This window comes from Scyliorhinus canicula, chromosome 11 (assembly GCF_902713615.1).
Source record: "Scyliorhinus canicula chromosome 11, sScyCan1.1, whole genome shotgun sequence".
Classification (NCBI taxonomy): domain Eukaryota; kingdom Metazoa; phylum Chordata; class Chondrichthyes; order Carcharhiniformes; family Scyliorhinidae; genus Scyliorhinus; species Scyliorhinus canicula.
Window position 1 is genome coordinate 88,905,051 of NC_052156.1, and position 22,429 is coordinate 88,927,479.

The window sequence follows — 22,429 nt, forward strand, 5'->3', positions numbered from 1 at the left end:
GGGAGGGGGCTGGGATTATGGACACTGGAAGGGGGTCTGGGATTATAGACACTGGAAGGGGGGCTGGAATTATAGACACTGGGAGGGGTGCTTGGATTAAAGACACTGGGAGGGGGGCTGGGATTATAGACACTGGGAGGGGAGCTGGGATTATGGACACTGGGAGGGGGGCTGGGATTATAGACACTGGAAGGGGGGCTGGGATTATAGACACTGGGAGGGGGGCTGGTATTATAGACACTGGGAGGGGTGCTGGGATTATAGACACTGGGAGGGGTGCTGGGATTATAGACACTGGGAGGGGTTCTGGGATTATGGACACTGGAAGGGGGGCTGCGATTATAGACCCTGGAAGGGGTGCTGGGATTATAGAGACTGGGAGGGTTGCTGGGATTAGAGACACTGGGAGGGGTTCTGGGATTATAGACACTGGAAGGGGGGCTGGGATTATAGACACTGGAAGGGGGGCTGGGATTATAGACACTGGAAGGGGTGCTGGGATTATAGAGACTGGGAGGGTTGCTGGGATTAGAGACACTGGAAGGGGTTCTGGGATTATAGACACTGGAAGGGGGGCTGGGATTATAGACACTGGAAGGGGGCTGGGATTATAGACACTGGGAGGGTTGCTGGGATTATAGAGACTGAGAGGGTGCTGGGATTATAGACACTATAAGGGGTGCTTGGATTATAGACACTGGGAGTGTTTCTGGGATTATAGACACTGGGAAGGTGCTGGTATTATAGAAACTGGAAGGGGTGCTGGTATAGACACTGGAAGGGGTTCTGGGATTAGAGACACTGTGCGGGGTGCTGGGATTATAGTCACTGGGAAAGGTGCTGGGATTATAGACACTGAGAGTGGTGCAGGTATTATAGACACTGGGAGGGGGGCTGGTATTATAGACACTGGGAGGGATGCTGGTATTATAGACACTGGAAGGGGAGCTGGGATTATAGACACTGGGAGGGGTGCTGGGATTATAGAGACTGGGAGGGGGGCTGGGATTAGAGACACTGGGAGGGGTTCTGGGATTATAGACACTGGAAGGGGGTCTGGTATTATAGACACTGAGAGGGGTTCTGGGATTATAGACACTGGAAGGGGGGCTGGGATTATAGACACTGGGAGGGGTGCTTGGATTATAGACACTGGGAGGGGGCTGGTATTATAGACACTGGGAGGGGTTTTGGGATTATGGACACTGGAAGGGGGGCTGGGATTATTGAGACTGGGAGGGTGGCTGGGATTAGAGACACTGGGAGGGGTTCTGGGATTAGAGACACTGGGCGGGGTGCTGAGATTATAGACATTGGGAGGGGGGCTGGGATTATAGACACTGGGAGGGGTGCTGGGATTATAGAGACTGAGAGGGTGCTGGGATTATAGACACTATAAGGGGTGCTTGGATTATAGACACTGGGAGTGTTTCTGGGATTATAGACACTGGGAAGGTGCTGGTATTATAGAAACTGGAAGGGGTGCTGGTATTATAGACACTGGGAGGGGGATGGGATTAGAGACACTGGAAGTGGTTCTGGGATTAGAGACACTGGGCGGGGTGCTGGGATTATAGTCACTGGGAAAGGTGCTGGGATTATAGACACTGGGAGGGGGGCTGGGATTATAGACACTGGGAGGGGGGCTGGAATTATAGACACTGAGAGGGGTTCTCGGATTATAGACACTGGGAGGGGTGTTGGGATTATAGACACTGGGAGGGTTGCTGGGATTATAGACACTGGGAGGGGTGCTGGTATTATAGACACTGGGAGGGGTGCTGGGATTATAGACACTGGGAGGGGTTCTGGGATTATGGACACTGGAAGGGGGGCTGCGATTATAGACACTGGAAGGGGTGCTGGGATTATAGAGACTGGGAGGGTTGCTGGGATTAGAGACACTGGGAGGGGGCTGGGATTATGGACACTGGAAGGGGGTCTGGGATTATAGACACTGGAAGGGAGGCTGGGATTATAGACACTGGGAGGGGTGCTTGGATTAAAGACACTGGGAGGGGGGCTGGGATTATAGACACTGGGAGGGGAGCTGGGATTATGGACACTGGGAGGGAGGCTGGGATTATAGACACTGGAAGGGGGGCTGGGATTATAGACACTGCGAGGGGGGCTGGTATTATAGACACTGGGAGGGGTGCTGGGATTATAGACACTGGGAGGGGTGCTGGGATTATAGACACTGGGAGGGGTTCTGGGATTATGGACACTGGAAGGGGGGCTGCGATTATAGACACTGGAAGGGGTGCTGGGATTATAGAGACTGGGAGGGTTGCTGGGATTAGAGACACTGGGAGGGGTTCTGGGATTATAGACACTGGAAGGGGGGCTGGAATTATAGACACTGGAAGGGGGGCTGGGATTATAGACACTGGGAGGGTTGCTGGGATTATAGAGACTGAGAGGGTGCTGGGATTATAGACACTATAAGGGGTGCTTGGATTATAGACACTGGGAGTGTTTCTGGGATTATAGACACTGGGAAGGTGCTGGTATTATAGAAACTGGAAGGGGTGCTGGTATAGACACTGGAAGGGGTTCTGGGATTAGAGACACTGTGCGGGGTGCTGGGATTATAGTCACTGGGAAAGGTGCTGGGATTATAGACACTGAGAGTGGTGCAGGTATTATAGACACTGGGAGGGGGGCTGGTATTATAGACACTGGGAGGGATGCTGGTATTATAGACACTGGGAGGGGGGCTGGGATTATAGACACTGGGAGGGTTGCTGGGATTATAGACACTGGGAGGGGTGCTGGGATTATAGACACTGGGAGGGTTGCTGGGATTATAGGCACTGAAAGGGGGGCTGGGATTATAGAAACTGGAAGGGGTGCTGGTATAGACACTGGAAGGGGTTCTGGGATTAGAGACACTGTGCGGGGTGCTGGGATTATAGTCACTGGGAAAGGTGCTGGGATTATAGACACTGAGAGTGGTGCAGGTATTATAGACACTGGGAGGGGGGCTGGTATTATAGACACTGGGAGGGATGCTGGTATTATAGACACTGGGAGGTGTTCTGGTATTATGGACACTGGAAGGGTGGCTGGGATTATAGACACTGGGAGGGGTGCTGGGATTATAGACACTGGGAGGGGGCTGGGATTATAGAGACTGGGAGGTGTTCTGGGATTATGGACACTGGAAGGGGGGCTGCGATTATAGACACTGGGAGGGGGGCTGGAATTATAGACACTGGGAGGGGTTCTGGGATTATTGACACTGGAAGGGTTGCTGGGATTATTGACACTGGGAGTGTTGCTGGGATTATAGACACTGGGAGGGGTGCTGGGATTATAGACACTGGGAGGTGTCCTGGGATTATGGACACTGGAAAGGGGAATGCGATTGTAGACACTGGGAGGGTTGCTGGGATTAGAGACACTGGGAGGGGTTCTGGGATTAGAGACACTGGGAGGGGGGCTGGGATTATAGACACTGGAAGGGGGGGCTGGGATTGTAGACACTGGAAGGGTGCTGGGATTATAGACACTGGGAGGGTTGCTGGGATTATAGACACTGGAAGGGCGGCTGGGATTATAGACACTGGGAGGGGTTCTGGGATTATGGACACTGGAAGGGGGGCTGCGATTATAGACACTGGGAGGGGTTCTGGGATTATAGACACTGGGAGGGGGGCTGGGATTGTAGACACTGGAAGGGGGGCTGGGATTGTAGACACTGGAAGGGGTGCTGGGATTATAGACACTGGGAGGGTTGCTGGGATTATAGACACTGGAAGGGTGGCTGGGATTATAGACACTGGGAGGGGTTCTGGTATTATAGACACTGGGAGGGTTGCTGGGATTAGAGACACTGGAAGGGCGGCTGGGATTATAGACACTGGGAGGGGTTCTGGGATTATGGACACTGGAAGGGGGGCTGCGATTATAGACACTGGAAGGGGTGCTGGGATTATAGACACTGGGAGGGGTTCTGGTATTATAGACACTGGGAGGGTTGCTGGGATTAGAGACACTGGAAGGGCGGCTGGGATTATAGACACTGGGAGGGGTTCTGGGATTATGGACACTGGAAGGGGGGCTGCGATTATAGACACTGGAAGGGGTGCTGGGATTATAGAGACTGGGAGGGTTGCTGGGATTAGAGACACTGGGAGGGGTTCTGGGATTATAGACACTGGGAGGGGGCTGGTATTATAGACACTGGGAGGGGTTTTGGGATTATGGACACTGGAAGGGGGGCTGGGATTATTGAGACTGGGAGGGTGGCTTGGATTAGAGACACTGGGAGGGGTTCTGGGATTAGAGACACTGGGCGGGGTGCTGCGATTATAGACATTGGGAGGGGCGCTGGGATTATAGACACTGGGAGGGGTGCTGGGATTATAGAGACTGAGAGGGTGCTGGGATTATAGACACTATAAGGGGTGCTTGGATTATAGACACTGGGAGTGTTTCTGGGATTATAGACACTGGGAAGGTGCTGGTATTATAGAAACTGGAAGGGGTGCTGGTATTATAGACACTGGGAGGGGGATGGGATTAGAGACACTGGAAGTGGTTCTGGGATTAGAGACACTGGAAGTGGTTCTGGGATTAGAGACACTGGGCGGGGTGCTGGGATTATAGTCACTGGGAAAGGTCCTGGGATTATAGACACTGGGAGGGGGGCTGGGATTATAGACACTGGGAGGGGGGCTGGAATTATAGACACTGAGAGGGTTGCTGGGATTATAGACACTGGGAGGGGTGCTGGTATTATAGAGACTGGGAGGGTTGCTTGGATTATAGACACTGGAAGGGGGGCTGGGATTATAGACACTGGGAGGGGTGCTGGGATTATAGACACTGGGAGGGGTTCTGGGATTATGGACACTGGAAGGGGGGCTGCGATTATAGACACTGGAAGGGGTGCTGGGATTATAGAGACTGGGAGGGTTGCTGGGATTAGAGACACTGGGAGGGGGCTGGGATTATGGACACTGGAAGGGGGTCTGGGATTATAGACACTGGAAGGGGGGCTGGGATTATAGACACTGGGAGGGGTGCTGGGATTATAGACACTGGGAGGGGGGCTGGGATTATAGACACTGGGAGGGGAGCTGGGATTATGGACACTGGGAGGGGGGCTGGGATTATAGACACTGGAAGGGGGGCTGGGATTATAGACACTGGGAGGGGGGCTGGTATTATAGACACTGGGAGGGGTGCTGGGATTATAGACACTGGGAGGGGTGCTGGGATTATAGACACTGGGAGGGGTTCTGGGATTATGGACACTGGAAGGGGGGCTGCGATTATAGACACTGGAAGGGGTGCTGGGATTATAGAGACTGGGAGGGTTGCTGGGATTAGAGACACTGGGAGGGGTTCTGGGATTATAGACACTGGAAGGGGGGCTGGGATTATAGACACTGGAAGGGGGGCTGGGATTATAGACACTGGGAGGGTTGCTGGGATTATAGAGACTGAGAGGGTGCTGGGATTATAGACACTATAAGGGGTGCTTGGATTATAGACACTGGGAGTGTTTCTGGGATTATAGACACTGGGAAGGTGCTGGTATTATAGAAACTGGAAGGGGTGCTGGTATTATAGACACTGGAAGGGGTTCTGGGATTAGAGACACTGTGTGGGGTGCTGGGATTATAGTCACTGGGAAAGGTGCTGGGATTATAGACACTGAGAGTGGTGCAGGTATTATAGACACTGGGAGGGGGGCTGGTATTATAGACACTGGGAGGGATGCTGGTATTATAGACACTGGGAGGGGGGCTGGGATTATAGACACTGGGAGGGTTGCTGGGATTATAGACACTGGGAGGGGTGCTGGGATTATAGACACTGGGAGGGTTGCTGGGATTATAGGCACTGAAAGGGGGGCTGGGATTATAGAGACTGGGAGGTGTTCTGGTATTATGGACACTGGAAGGGTGGCTGGGATTATAGACACTGGGAGGGGTGCTGGGATTATAGACACTGGGAGGGGGCTGGGATTATAGAGACTGGGAGGTGTTCTGGGATTATGGACACTGGAAGGGGGGCTGCGATTATAGACACTGGGAGGGGGGCTGGAATTATAGACACTGGGAGGGGTTCTGGGATTATTGACACTGGAAGGGTTGCTGGGATTATTGACACTGGGAGTGTTGCTGGGATTATAGACACTGGGAGGGGTGCTGGGATTATAGACACTGGGAGGTGTTCTGGGATTATGGACACTGGAAAGGGGAATGCGATTGTAGACACTGGGAGGGTTGCTGGGATTAGAGACACTGGGAGGGGTTCTGGGATTAGAGACACTGGGAGGGGGGCTGGGATTATTGACACTGGAAGGGGGGGCTGGGATTGTAGACACTGGAAGGGTGCTGGGATTATAGACACTGGGAGGGGTGCTGGGATTATAGACACTGGGAGGGTTGCTGGGATTATAGACACTGGAAGGGCGGCTGGGATTATAGACACTGGGAGGGGTTCTGGGATTATGGACACTGGAAGGGGGGCTGCGATTATAGACACTGGGAGGGGTTCTGGGATTATAGACACTGGGAGGGGGGCTGGGATTATAGACACTGGAAGGGGGGCTGGGATTGTAGACACTGGAAGGGGTGCTGGGATTATAGACACTGGGAGGGTTGCTGGGATTATAGACACTGGAAGGGCGGCTGGGATTATAGACACTGGGAGGGGTTCTGGTATTATAGACACTGGGAGGGTTGCTGGGATTAGAGACACTGGAAGGGCGGCTGGGATTATAGACACTGGGAGGGGTTCTGGGATTATGGACACTGGAAGGGGGGCTGCGATTATAGACACTGGAAGGGGTGCTGGGATTATAGAGACTGGGAGGGTTGCTGGGATTAGAGACACTGGGAGGGGTTCTGGGATAATAGACATTGGGAGGGGGGCTGGGATTATAGACACTGGGAGGGGGGCTGGAATTATAGACACTGAGAGGGTTGCTGGGATTATAGACACTGGGAGGGGTTCTGGGATTATGGACACTGGAAGGGGTGCTGGGATTATAGAGACTGGGAGGGTTGCTGGGATTAGAGACACTGGGAGGGGTTCTGGGATTATAGACACTGGAAGGGGGGCTGGGATTATAGACACTGGAAAGGGGGCTGGGATTATAGAGACTGGGAGGGGTTCTGGGATTATAGACACTGGGAGGGGGCTGGTATTATAGACACTGGGAGGGGGGCTGGGATTTTAGACACTGGGAGGGGTGTTGGGATTATAGACACTGGGAGGGCTGCTGGGATTATAGACACTGGGAAGGATGCTGGGATTATAGACACTGGGAGGGGGGCTGGGATTATAGACATTGGGAGGGGGGCTGGGATTATAGACATTGGGAGGGGGGCTGGGATTATAGAGACTGGGAGGGGTTCTGGGATTATTGACACTGGGAGGGGGCTGGGATTATAGACACTGGGAGGGGGGCTGGGATTATAGACACTGGGAGGGGTGTTGGGATTATAGACACTGGGAGGGCTGCTGGGATTATAGACATTGGGAGGGTGGCTGGATTATAGACACTGGGAGGGGGGCTGGGATTATAGACACTGGGAGAGTTGCTGGGATTATAGACACTGGGAGGGGGGCTGGGATTATAGACACTGGGAGGGGGGCTTGGATTAGAGACACTGGGAGAGGTTCTGGGATTATAGACACTGGGAGTGGGCTGGGATTATAGACACTGGGAGGGGTGCTGGGTTTATAGACACTGTGAGGGGGGCTGGGATTATAGACACTGGGAGGGGTGCTGGGATTATAGACACTGGGAGGGGGGCTGGGATTAGAGACACTGGGAGGGGGGTTGGGATTATAGACACTGGAAGGGGGGCTGGGTTTATAGACACTGTGAGGGGGGCTGGGATTATAGACACTGGGAGGGGTGCTGGGATTATAGACACTGGGAGGGGGGCTGGGATTATAGACACTGGGAGGGGGGCTGGGATTATAGACACTGTGAGGGGGGCTGGGATTATAGACACTGGGAGGGGGGCTGGGATTATAGACACTGGGAGGGGTGTTGGGATTATAGACACTGGGAGGGCTGCTGGGATTATAGACACTGGGAGGGGGGCTGGGATTATAGACATTGGGAGGGGGGCTGGGATTATAGACACTGGGAGGGGTGTTGGGATTATAGACACCGGGAGGGCTGCTGGGATTATAGACACTGGGAGGGATGCTGGGATTATAGACACTGGGAGGGGGGCTGGGATTATAGACACTGGGAGGGGGTCTGGGATTATAGACACTGGGAGGGATGCTGGGATTATTGACACTGGGAGGGATGCTGGGGTTATAGACTCTGGGAAGGGGGCTGGGATTATAGACACTGGGAGGGGGGCTGGGATTATAGACACTGGGAGTGGGGCTGGGATTATAGAAATGCGGGCGAGAGCTTGGTTAAGAGATCCTGGACGACCAGCTGCACTGTATTTTTTATTAGTTTATGGGATGTAGGCGTCACTGGCTGGGCCAGTCTCTGAGGTCATTTAAGAGTCAACCACATTTCTGTGGATCTGATGGCACATGTAGTCCTGGCCAGACCAGGTAAAATAGGCAGATTTCCTTCCCTAAAGGACATTGGTAAACATGGTTTTTTTTCAACAATCGGCAATGACTTCATGGTCATCAGCGGGCTTTTAATACCAGATTCTTTTTGTTGACTTTTAATTTTCCAACTGCCATGGTGGGATTCAAACCCAGGCCCCCAGAGCAGGACTCCGGCAACAAAACCACTACACCACTGCCCCCTAATGTCTGTACCTTGAGGGTGTGGGCTCTATTGCTATTGTCCAAGATTCCAGACTGGAGCAGACGTGTGTGTCCAGTCAATAGCACCTTACACAATGGTGAAACTGTTGTTCTGCTGTTCTCTGTTAGTATGATGCTAGATGGAAATGGTTCTCCTGATGCATCGTTAAATGTTCTGTTGTAGCTTGTGAAGAGAAATGTCACAGTGACATTGATAGCCATAGTCAGTGATGTCCATACCCTGGTTTGAGGCTGGAGTTATGGCTGTAGCAGTGGACAGAGCTCAGTGATACTCCCCTCAGTGAAGCGGGTGCCTCAGACACTGAACCTGGGTAATGCTGAGGGAGGTGAAGTGCATCCTGAAGGCAACTGCTCCTGTGCTGTGATATCATCCTTGTTGCTTCCACTCATCAACTATCTGCAAAGACAAACGCACCAGATCAGACAGTGAAAGAGTAGTGAAACCCCTCCATCATTCAACAGGACCAGATGACAGCAAAAAACACTCAGTCGTCAAACAGTGGCAGAAAAACAAACCTGCAATTACTGTATGATTCCAGCGATGATAAGGGAGGAATGGGGTCTTGCAGGCTGGTTAGTGGTACATTGTGCTCAGTAAGTTCAGCAAGTGGTGTAGAAGATGCCGTGCTCATTCAAAGTGGAAAGTCGACTCTGCAGTCAGCACAGGACTCTAAGCAGCTGATCTTAAATTCTAGTTGTAAAACCTCCTTGTTGTCTCGGGCATTGCCCCATTTTGGTCATGGAGCAGGCTGTTTATCACCTGAAAAACAACAGCTTTTTTTTCAGCCCAATTTGGAGCCTTGGTGAGAGGATGGGGCTGAGGGCTGGAGTAATTTATTCCCAGGAAAGGTGCCCGTTTCCTTGCTTTCATCCAGCACATCCACAAGCCCTCATTCCCTAGGCACTTCTCTGGAGAAAGTACTGAGTATGGTAATGAGTTGCACTGTATGCCATAGGGAGGCAGAAAACATTGTTTAGTCCTGTTGGGCTGTGGACTCCCTGAGCTATTTGACAATGTGCCCTGCAACCTTGGGGTCTGTTGCAGCTGGTTAATGAGGCAAGAATGGCTGCGGTAGTGCCAGCTTGCTGCCTTCCCAGTGCTGACCGCTAACAGTCTCCATTTGCTGCTTTTGTAGGTGAACGAGAGTCTCGATTATGATTCTGCTAAAATGGCAAGTCTGGATTTCCAGTACAGAGCCGCGGTTATTGTGACAGATGCTGGAACACCCCCACGGACAAGTAAGAACCATAGCTCTCAGTGTGCTGACCTCAATCTTACCTGGATTATCACGGATGCTATCCTTGGCCTCTTCAACTTCTTCCCCTCATTTTCTCATCCCCTCATCCAGTCCTGTATTCATCCAATATTCACTCCTGCTTACTGTACATCGAATCTGCCATTTATCATGGTGATCCGATCTTGGTCGCAACACTATTTTCCTGCCTGTTCCCCATAACCCCTCACTCCCCTATCATTCAGGAAACTGCTTATCTCACCTTAAAACTATTCAGTGACTTGACCGCCACTGCTCCTTGAGGTAAAGAATTCAAACGTTTTGTGACCCTTTGCGGGATGATTCCTCCTCATCTCTGTCTTGAATGGGAGACCACGGGCGCGATTTTCCGCTGCACACGACGGGTCGGAGAATAGCGGTAAGGCCTTCCCGACATTTTTCCCGACCTCCTGCTATTCTCCCCCCCCCCCCCCCCCCAAGGCCGCCCCACGACACAAATCGCTGCTCGACTTTTTTTACGGCGAACAGCGATTCTCCCCTGGCCGATGGGCCGAGTTCCCAGGCCTTTACGGCCGTTTTCACGAACGCAAACACACCTGCTCTCACCGTTCGTGAAAACGGCCGCAAAGTGCCGTCCCGGACAACCATGGCACCGATTGGCACGGCCGCACCACAGTCCGACACCCGCGCACTATTTGTTCCTCCGCCGCCCCGCAGGATCAGTCCGCGGGGCAGCTGAGGGGCATGACGGCCCGCGCATGCACGGGTTTGACGCATATGCGCGATGATGTCATCCGCGCATGCGCGGGTTGGAGCCGTCATCGTGCGCGTCAGCGCCGTGACGCTTGGCGCACGGGCTTAGCAACGGTCGCTAATCCCGCGATGCCGTGCTTCACGGGGCCACGCTGCTAGCCCCGCCCGGGCGGGAGAAACGGGTCCCGGAGGGGGCGCGGAGGCTGCCGTGAAACACGGCCAGTTTTGCGGAGAATCGCGTCCCACTACTCTGAAACTACGGAATTCAACTAAAACATTTTGACGTGCCTATTTGGGCGTGTTTGGGTGAGTTTGTTACTTACCAGCCTTTTGGGTGAGATCCACACACCTATTCATCCACATTTATTAAAATATGCTCATTGAAATATGCAGACCTGGATCTCGCTCTCACTAGATGAATCTCGTGAGACGTCTCAAGCAACTCGAGAGGTCTCATCAATGCCCTACACAGTTATAGAAATACTTCCTTATTTACATACTCCATCACCCCCCCCCCCGGCCTTTCAATAAAGGCCAACATTCCATATGGCTTCTTAATCACTTGCAGTAATTGCATACTAACCTTTTGAAATTCATGTACAAGGACACCCAGATCACTCTGTACCACATTATTCCATAATCTCTCTATATAAATAATAATGTTTTTCTTTTTTTAAATAAATTTAGAGTTTTTTTATTTTTTACTAATTTTTATTGATTTTACTAATTTTTAAGTAATTTTTTTCCAATTAAGGGGCAATTTAGTGTGTTCAATCCACCTACCTTGCACTTCTTTGGGTTGTGGGGGTGAGACCCACGCAGACACGGGGAGAATGTGCAAACTCCACACGGACAGTGACCCAGAACCGGGATCGAACCTGGGACTTTGGCGCCGTGAGACGGCAGTGCTACCAGTGCGCCACCGTGCTGTCCTATAATCTGTTTTTCTATTCTTCCTGCCAAAGTGTATATTTTCCCACATTATGCTCCATCTGCCAAATTTTCTGCCTATTCGCATAACCTGCCCATTTCCCTTTGTATCCTCCTCACAACTTGCTTTCCCATTTATCTTTCTGATCTATCAACACCTTGGGGGTTATTATTGACCACAAACTGAACTGGACCAGCCATATAAATACTGTGGCGACATGAGAAGGTCAGAGGCTAGGAATCTTGCAGCAAGTAACTCACCTCCTGACTCCCCCTAAAGCCTGTCCACCATCTACAAAGCACAAGTCAGGAGTGTAATGGAATACTCTCCACTGGCCTGGATGAGTTTGACTCCCAACAACACTCGAGAAGGTCAACACCATCCAGGAAAAAGCAACCCCCCTTGATTAGCACCCCTTCCACAAACATTCAAATCCTCTACCACCGACGAATAGTGGCAGCCGTGGATGGGAATAGAGGGATACGGACCCAGGAATTGTAGAAGATTTTAGTTTAGACGGGCAGCATGGTCGGCGCAGGCTTGGAGGGCCGAAGGGCCTGTTCCTGTGCTGTACTTTTCTTTGTTCTTTGTTCAATCTCTCTCCTTTCTCGTATAAAGGTGTTATATTTACAGTTTTTCCAATCTACTGCAATCTTTAGGGAATTTTGGAAGATTACAACCAACATATTCACTATCTCTTCAGCCACTTCTCTGAAAACCCAATGGCGCAGGCCATCAGGTCTCGGGAACATGCCATCCTTTAATCTCATTAGTTTTCCTGGCACTTTTTCCCTCGTGATAATGATTGTTTTAAGTTCCTCCTTCCCTTTTATCCAGGTTTTATATTATAATTGGCATGTGTTTAGTTTCTTTTATCATGAAAGGAAATACAGAAGATTGGAGTCTCTCCCATTTCCTTGTTCCCATTATAATTCCCCAGTCTCATCGTCCAAGGGACCAGAGCTGGTTTTAGCTACTCTTTTCCTTTTTTTTATTTGTAGAAGTTCTTACTGTCTGGTTTTATATTTCTTGCAGCTCCAAGAGAGATGAATACCAGTCAGAGGTCTGGATTTCTTCACGTGTGGTGCTGATTTTACTGTATCTCCTTTGTAATCTCTAGTTTTCTGATTTGTTTGCAGCGACTGTCTCGATGCTGGTGACTGTCACTCAAGTCAATGAGTTTCCTCCTGTCTTTCACGGCATCAAGACTTTCTCAGTTCCAGAAAACAGCCCAGTGAACACACTGGTGGGCATTGTGAATGCTACAGATGCTGATTGGGTCTATAACAATGTACGTTTCTCCATTGTTGGACATGATCCCCCAACCTTCTACATTCACCCAGATACTGGTTAGTGTTCCTCATGTTGAAGGGGTGACTGGGTTGGTGACTGGAACTGACTGTGGCAAGGTTGTAGTGGATTAAAAGAATAGGATAGGAGGCTGGCTGGAGTATTGAGTGATCACGCTGTCACATGGTCCCATGATACAACAAAGATCAATATGAAGGGGAAGGAAGTGTATTGCTATAATGCCTCTTGTGATTTTGCATCATGCCAAAGCGCTTTACAGTGAATGAGGGACTTTTAAATCATAGTGTAGGATTTTCAGGTTCCGCTAGCAACTACGCCCACCATTGGCTGAAGTGGGATATCCCAACAGGAGGTACAGCGACATTATAGGAAATGCGGCAAATGATTTGTACACAGCAAGATCGCACAAGCAATGTAATAGATGATCAGATAATCTGTTTCCGTGATATTGCTTGAGGGATAAATATTGACCTGGAAACCAGCTCCCTTCTCCCTCTTTGAAACAGTTCACTGGATCCCTTCGATCCACCTGAGTGGGTAGACAAGGCGTTGGTTTAACATTTGATCCAAAACATGCACTGAAGCTTCAACCTACATTTTGTGTTCAGGTTCCTGGATATGAATTGAACCCACAGCCTAATGATTTAGAGACAAAAGTGCACCCCACTTAGCCAAGGATGACATTTAACTGTAGATCATTAAAGCACAGGAAATCTATAGTCTCGCCAATATGAAATTCAGCTGTTCCTGAAGAGAATCTAGGGTTCCTGGTTCCTCTACTCTATCTTGAAGTCCATCCCAAGTATTGGTCACTCACAATGAGGAATATTCTCTTGATAACAGTCCTAAATATATTTCACTCATTTGACTCAACTTAGCTTTACCCTCTAAATTTGACTTCATTCTATCAGGACAGGTTGTATGAGAAATAGGAGCCCATTCAATACGATCGTGGCCCATCATCTACCTAAACTCCACTTTCCCACTTACTCCACCTGTCCATTGATTTCCTGAGAGACCAAACTTCTGTCCATCCCAGTCTTAAATCGATTCACTAATTGAGCATCCACAACCCTCTGGGGCACAGAATTCCAAAGATTCATAATCCTTTGAGTTAAGAAATATCACCTCATCTCAGTCTTAAATCCACAGAATTCCTACAACACAGGAGGAGGCCATTTGGCCCATCAAGTCTGCACTGACCCTCTGAAAGAATACTCTATTGAGACCCATTCCACCGCCCTATCACAGTAACCCTGCACATTGATCACGTCCAATCCCCATAACCTGCACATCCCTGGACTCTAAGAGCCATTTGTTCATGGTCAATTCACCTAGCCTGCACATCTCGGGACTGTGGGAGGAAACCCCAACACCCGGAGGAAACCCACGCAGACACGGAGAGAAAGTGCAAACTCCACACAGACAGTCAACCAAGGCTGGACTTCAACCTGGGTCTCTGGCACTGTGAGGCAGCAATGCTAACCGCGGTGCCACCTTATCTTGAAACTGTGGCCCCTGCGTTCTACGTTACCCAGCCACAGGAAAATTCTGTTTATTCTCTCAAGCTCCTTCAGAAACTTATATGGATCAATGAGATTGCATCTTAATCTTCTAAATTTCAGAGAATATTGGCCCAATTCACTCAGCCTCTTATCACAGGAACCAAGCTAATGAAATTTTGCTGTTCTGTCTCCAATGCAAGTTTATCCTTCCTTAGATGTGGAGACAAAAACTGCACAAAAGATTCCAGAGGTGGTCTCACCAAACTGTAGAATTGTAGCAAGCTTTCCTTTCTGCACTCTAATCCTTTTGCCTTCATAAGGGTATACCTCCATGCTAACTTTCTAACATCTGAAATAAAAACAGGAAATGCTGGAAAACTTCAGCAAGGCCTCGTGGCATCTGTGGTAAGACAAACAGAGTTAAGCTGAAACAGAGTTCAGTACAATTCTCCTTCCCTTCAACGAGGACCATGCTGACTCAAATTGTTAACTCTGGTTTACTTGTTACAGATGCTGCCAGACCTGCTGAGTTTTTCCAGTACTTTCTGTTTTCATTTCAGATTTCCAGCATCTGCAGTAATTTGCTTTTACCCTCTGAATATCAGAAATTACACATTTCACTAATTTTAAAACATATTCTGCTTTTCAATTCTTATCATTAAAGTGAATCTAGCACTTCCATGCATCATACCCCTGAGTCATTCCCCTCCTCCAACTGCACCCCTCCTCCGCACCCATCCACCGCACCCTTCCTCCGCACCCCCTTCCACCCGCACCCCTCCTCCACCTAGACCCAACTTCCACCCACACCCTCCTCCACACGCACCCCTCCTCCCTACCCCTCCAAACCCCTCCCCCAATATCCTCCTCCAAACCCCTCCCCTTTACCCTCTTCCACACCTCTCCTCCATATCCCTTCTCCATACCCCTACACCATACCGCTACAGTGGGCAGCACAGGGGCACAGTAGTTAGGACTGCTGCCTCACCGCCAGGGACCCGGGTTCAATTCCGACCTTGGGTGACTGTCTATAGAGTTTGCACATTCTTCCCTTGTCTGCATGGGCTTCCTCTGGGTGCTCTGGTTTCCTCCCTCAGTCCAAAGATGTGCAGATTAGATGGATTGGCCACGCTAAATTGCCCCACAGTGTCTAAAGGTTTAGGTGGAGTTATGGGGAAAAGAACTTGGTGTGGGCCTAGGTAGGGCACTCAATCTGGTCTGTATGGCCTCCTTCTACACAATAGAGATTCCATGATTCTATGAACACCATACCCCTACAAAATACAAGTTTGGCTCAATCTGACTGAGAAGCTTAAATTTTACAATAATTTGATTGGATAGATGTAGAGAGAATCTTTTAAAAAGAGGCCATCGTTAAACTTGTAGCTGAGACATTTCGGAGTAAAAGCAGGAAGCGCATTTTTGCATTGAGCTTAGTAGAAATCTGTAATTCCATCACCCAAAAAGCTGTGGATGTTGGGGTACAATTGAAATTTTCAATGCCAAAATCAATTCATTGCTGTTGAGTAAGATTATCGAGGGATATGGAGCTCAGGTGGGTTAATGCTTGAGGTGTAGCCAGGCCATGATCTTGTTGAATAATAGAGCAGGTTTGAGGCATTCAGTGGCTGATTTATTTCCTCTGTCCCATAAGATGATAAGAAGTAAGAACAGGAGGTGGCTATTCGGCCCCTCCAACCATTCTGTGAGATCATGGCCAATCTGATTGTGCCCTCAACTCCACTTTCCTGCCCACCCCCCACACCCTCAAGAACCTGATGAATTGTTTATCTTTCCTGTACAATTACTGAGTATTTTATCATCTCCAGTTTCATATTTCAGATGTCTCCTGATCTCCTGTTTCTGATCATTATTTTGCTTTTCTAGGTCAAATCAACACTTTAGTTCTGCTTGATTTTGAAAAGATTGACACGTACACACTAACAATTCAGGCTGTGGACATGAATTACAATGGGCTATTTGATAGCTCCCAGCAAAGAACCACCTATGCCCAGTATACCATCAATGTTGAGGTATGAGAGAAAGCATTGGTTATGTGTAGCAGAATAACATTCTGGGGTGTTAGAAAGATCGTGTCAATCCACGACAGAAAACATGAGTCAGGGCGTGACGCCACGGTGGAAACCGGGTGGGTGGCTGCAAAGGTATTGCGAATTATTTAAACCGGCATGTATACTTAAAAGATGACTACTGTCATTAATGTCTCTCCCCTTTCTAGCTGTGATTGGGTGAAAGTTCTTTCAAAGTTAATTCAATTCGATATGTATTTGTCCATCAAATTTTAACATGAGGTGATTTGCATTATGCCTTTCTTATGAATCTTAGCGGTTGCTATGAAAACCGTTTCTTGGAGTGTTGGCCAAAATCTTTGACTTGGGCAAATATGTCCTTGGTTTGTCTGTCTAGGTTTAAATCTTGATTATTCTCATGGGAAACAGCCTCTCTCACTTACATAGAACAGTACAGCACAGAACAGGCCCTTCGGCCCTCAATGTTGTGCCGAGACATGATAACCCTACTCAAACCCACGTATCCACCCTATACCCTTAACCCAACAACCCCCCCCCTTAACCTTACTTTTTATTAGCACACTACGGGCAATTTTAGCATGGCCAATCCACCTAACCCGCACATCTTTGGACTGTGGGAGGAAACCGGAGCACCCCGGAGGAAACCCACGCACACAGGGGGAGGACGTGCAGACTCCACGCAGACAGTGACCCAGCCAGGAATCGAACCTGGGACCCTGGAGCTGTGAAGCATTTATGCTAACCACCATGCTACCCTGCTGCCCAGACACACTTCTGGTGTGTTTTAACAATATATTACAAGAAGCCATTTTAAGTTTTGGGATATTTATTCCTTTAATTAGTTATATACTAGAAAGGTAGATTCTTAACTAAAAAGGTAGATTCTATCAGTCCCCCCTTTTTAATTATGCGAAAGGTGAATAAGACGAATTAAAAATGAAATAGAATCAAAGAAGGAAAGGCATAAATGCTGTAGGACAGTGATAGGCGTAGAGAGAGAGAGAGACTCATTCACATTGCCTTTAATGGTTATTTGAGAACAGCCTTCTGAGGCATTTTCGTGATGGGTCCTAAGTTGTTCTTTTGACATGTTACACAACGATCCAATACCAATTGTGCATGTTTTTTGAATCCTTTGCCACACCAACTTCTGTGGAATCGATCCATCTTTTGCTGAGGGGCTAAATGTCCCCAGGAATGGATCTGATGTGCCAGGAATGGCATCAGTGCCTGTGATGCTGTTGGTTTATCAGTCTGAACTTGTCTCCAGATATCATCATACACCTTAATACCTGAATCTAGCCATTACCATTTTTCTTGTTGTGTAGAGTTTTGTTGCATTTCATGTAGATCTTGTAATAACTTGGTCACTCCTAATTTGTAGATGTGTCTTGGTGGTGCTGAAGGATGCCAGCTGGAGGCAGCTTTCTTTGCTGATTGGTCTGCAAAGGTATTGCCTTTAGCTTCCATAGTATCTTCTTGAGTATGGGCCTTACATTTGAGAATAGATAGTTCTTTTGCGAAAACCATTGCTTCCCGAAGGTCTTGTGCTTCTTTCCCATTTTGTATAGGTGTCCCTGCTGTGATAAGATATCCTCTTTTCTTCCATAAATGACCAAAATCATGGACTGCTCCAAAACCGTATCTAGAGTCCGTACAGATGTTTACTGATTGATCTTTTGCCACATGATATGCTTCTGTTTGAACCTTCAGTTCGGCCTGTTGAGCTATGTTCCTGGGGGCAAACTTCCTTCCGCCATTACTTCATAGAGGCTGGTGACTGCCCATCCAGCTTTCCTGACACCTTTATCAATAAAGGAGGAACTGTCTGTAAATAGAATGAAATCTGGGTTCTGTAGTGGTCCTTCTACCAGGCGTGCCACTTCCATTTCTTTTGTTACTTCCACACAGTCATGTCCTTGTTCCTCTCCCCCCTTCTGCACTTCAGGAGGTAGGAGCAAAGATGACGGATTGACTGGACTTACTTGATGGAAGTAAAGATTAGCTGCTTCCAACACTGCTGTCCATCTGGTCCACCTGGCTGATGTGACTTGTAATACTCTGTTTATGGAAAGGAGGGAATGGACTGCATGGGGACATTTAATAGTCAACTGCTGGTCTAAGACAAGGCCTGCTGTAGTCATTACAGCTCGACAGGTTGCTTCCATAGATCTGAGGCAGCTGCCATATGCCTGTGCTACATTGTCAAGTTTGGCAGAGTAATATCCTACAGGTCTTAACTGGTCACCATATTCTTGGGCTAGTACTGCTGTCATGTAGCCGTCTTTCTCAGGAACAAACATGGTGAAAGGCCTTCCATTGTGTGGAATGCCAAGCGCAGGTGCTGTGCACAAACCACGTTTCAGGTTCAAGAATGACTCTTTCTGTTCCAATGTGAGGTTAACTGAGTCTTTTGATTTCCGGTTGCCTTTTAGGTGATCATTCAATGGTTGAGCCAGCTGAGTAAAGGAATCAATCCAATTTCTGTTAAAATTGCAAAGTCCCAAAAATGACTTCACCTCCTGGGCAATTGTAGGTTCTTTGGTGTCTCTTATTGCTGCTTTCCTGTCCTGGGTAAGTTTTCTTTTACCTTTGGAGATTGTCTGACCTAAGTAAATAACTTCATCTTGGGAAATGTGTGCTTTGGCCAGGCTTGCTTTGTGTCCATGGTGACAAAGGTGGTCTCAGAGGGAAGACAAGTCTTTTTCATGACCATCCTCATTAATGGAGGCTAGCAGAACATCATCCACGTGTTGGATAATGGTGGAGGGCATATCAGGTAGTTCCCTTAGGTGGTCATGTAAAGCCATGTGAAACATAGGAGGGCTGTTGTGAAATCCTTGTGGAAATCTGGTCCATGTGTACTGTTGTTGGTTAACTGTGGAATTGTTGTGTTATGGTGCTTCGGATAACACAGGCTGCTACTTGATGCAGTCTTAACTAAAGGATGCTCCAGACTCTGAAATAAGTTCAACGTGTTTATTGAACTATTAATACAGTTCTCAAATGGGTTTGACTCTCTGTTAATCTAACTGTAGTAACTCAGTCTAACTGTACCAGCTTGCTCTAAGCCACGTGCTGGGGTGTGATGCTGCTAATCAACCCTGGTCAACTCTCTAGATGTCTGTCTGTGGAAAGAGGCAGGGTGTGAGTGTGCACAAGAGGCCTATGATCCGTCTCAACAGTAAATGTTGGCAAGCCGTAGATATAATCATTAAATTTGAGGACGCCGTTGAGAAGACCTAAACACTCCTTCTCAATCTGCGCATATCTGGTCTCAGTGGGTGTCATTGCTCGTGACGCGGATGATACTGGTACCCAGGATGACGTATCGTCTCTTTGAAGCAACACCGCCCCAATGCCATCCTAACTCGCATCTGTGGATATCTTGGTCTCTCGGTCTGGGTCAAAGAATGCAAGGACGGGTGCAGTGGTAAGCTTGGCTTTCAGCTCCAGCCACTCTGTTCGGTGTTCCGCAGTCCACTCAAAAGCGGTTGATTTTTTTCACCAGGTTGGGTAGGGCCGTGGTGTGTGTGGCCAAATTTGGGATGAACTTGCCAAGGAAATTGACCATTCCCAGGAAGCGCAGTACTGCCTTCTTGTCCTCGGGGACTTTCATTGCCTCGATGGCTTTAATTTTGTCGCACACCATGGCGCACATCATGTTGCGAAATCTGATTGCCCAGGAACTTCAGCGTGGATGTCCCAAAACAGCACTTGGACCTGGTTAGCTTGAGGCTATGTTCATGTATGCTTCGGAATACTTTCTTGAGTCGCGGGGTTGTGGACCAGATTATGATATTGTCAACGTAGACGTGAACCCTTCTATTCCCTCCATCATCTGTTCCATGATGCGATGGAAAACCTCTGATGCCGAGATGATGCCAAATGGCATTCGGTTGTCGCATAATCTGCCAAAAGGCGTGTTGAAGGTGCAGAGCCTTCTGCTGGATTCTTCAAGTTGGATTTGCCAAAACCCTTGGGATGCGTCCAATTTTGTGAAGAAGCGCGCATGTGCCATCTCACTCGTGATTTCTTCCCTCTTCGGGATGGGGTAATGTTCCCGCATAATGTTTTTGTTTCGATCCTTGGGGTCAATGCAGATGTGTAGGTCCCCTGAAGCCTTCTTTACGCACACCATCAAGCTGACCCAGTCAGTTGGTTCAGTGACCTTGGAGATGATGCCTTTTTGTTGTAGACTCGTGAGCTTTGCCTTCAGGCACTCGCTCAGTGAAGCAGGGACTCATTGTGGTCCGTGGACCATTGGCTTGGCATCAGGTCACAGTAGAATCTTGTACTCGTACGACAGCGTGCCCATCCTGCTAAATCCATCTGGGTACTGGGTTAGGACGTCGTCGATGCTGGCCTGAAGATCCGAATGGGACGGCGTTGTGGTGTAGACCCTTTGAATGAGGTTCAGTTGCTTGCAGGCGTGCACACCTAGTAGGGACGCCCTGTCTGGTTTAACAATCTCGAAGTGTAAGCTTGCTTGTGTGTGTCGGCTGGACACCTGCAGATGGCAGGACCCCAGTGCCTTGATTGTGTTTCTACTGTAGTCCAGGAGTTTGCAGGCAGCTGGAAGGATTGTGGGGGCTTCTTGATTCTCTTGAAGTCCACCTGTGAAATCAGGTTGGCGGAGGCACCTGTGTCCAGTTTGAACTGGATGGGGCAGTGGTTGACCTTCATCACTGCATGCCATTCGTCCTCGGAATCCATGGCCAGGATTGATTGGACTCGCGATGTGTCCAGTGTAGCTTATTCGCACTTAGTAATAATGCGCACTCAGTAAGTGTTGTCCAGATATTCATCATCTGGATACATCACACTGCCTGGATCAGAGTCATGCATTCGGTGTTACACACTTCTGATGTGCCGCTGTCGGAATTGGGAGCGCTGGCTCCTGACTGGTGGTGCAGATCTGCACAGGGCTGCATAGTGCTTTGGTTTCCCACAGTTTAAACAGCGTTTGCCTCTTGCAGGGCAGTTTTATTTTAAATGGGCGGTGCCGCAGTTCGCACACGTCATGACGTCGGCATCATGACGCTCAGTGTGTCGTTGTGCATGCGCGGTGCGGTTTTCAGCTGTTTCGTGTTCCCAGTCGCATTGCGCATGCGTCGGGCCCTGGGAAGATCGCGCAAAATGGCCGCTTTCGTCAATGTGGAGGCGCTGCATCCGGGAGATGGCCTGAACACTCTCCACCTTGTGGAAGGCTTGTTTTCCACTTTCTGCCATTTAGTACTGTGAATAGCGATTTTTAGAGTGCTCATGCACAGTACACTTTTCAATCGCGACTGGCAGGGTCATGTGCTTGATTTTCAACAATTGCTCTCGCAGAGGATCAGAGTGGACTCCAAAAACGATTCGGTCTCTGATTATGGAGTCAGTGATATCACCGAACTTGCAGGATTGCGCTTAGGAGTTGAAGGATTCATCTTTACCTTGCATCCTCTGCTTGAAGATGTAGCGCTCGAAGATTTCGTTGGTGTCCACCTCGCAGTGGCTGTCGAATTTGTCCAGGATAGTTTGGTACTTCGTTTTGTCCTGCCCTTCGGAAAAGTGAAAGGAGTTGAAGATCTCTATCGCATGGTCACCCGCAGTGGTGAGTAGAAGAGCTATCTTCCGAGCATCGGTCGCGCCATTGAGGTCGGAAGTTGAAATTTCTGCTTGAATGATCGCCAGTTGGCACTAAGATTGCCGATGGTTCTACGCTGATGAAGAGCCTGAATCTTGTCCATTGTGCCTGTATTCAGTAGCTGGTTGTCACGGATCTTGCTGAGTTGAACTAAATAGATTGAACAGTCACTTCTGGTATTATGTTGTGTTATGCTGCTTCGGATAACACGGGCTGCTACTTGATGCAGTCTT

General features: G+C 49.0%; 1 protein-coding gene across 1 annotated transcript in view; it reads left to right on the plus strand.

Moving 5' to 3' along the window:
• LOC119973180 (cadherin-related family member 4-like) overlaps positions 1–22,429 on the plus strand; it is a 104,986-nt gene that overhangs the window by 16,565 nt on the left and 65,992 nt on the right. Inside the window, exons 2-4 of the mRNA XM_038810825.1 lie at positions 9,915–10,017; positions 12,837–13,046; positions 16,401–16,546. Coding sequence (XP_038666753.1) covers positions 9,948–10,017; positions 12,837–13,046; positions 16,401–16,546 — 426 coding nt within the window. The 5' untranslated portion in view covers positions 9,915–9,947. The remainder of the gene's footprint in view (positions 1–9,914; positions 10,018–12,836; positions 13,047–16,400; positions 16,547–22,429) is intronic.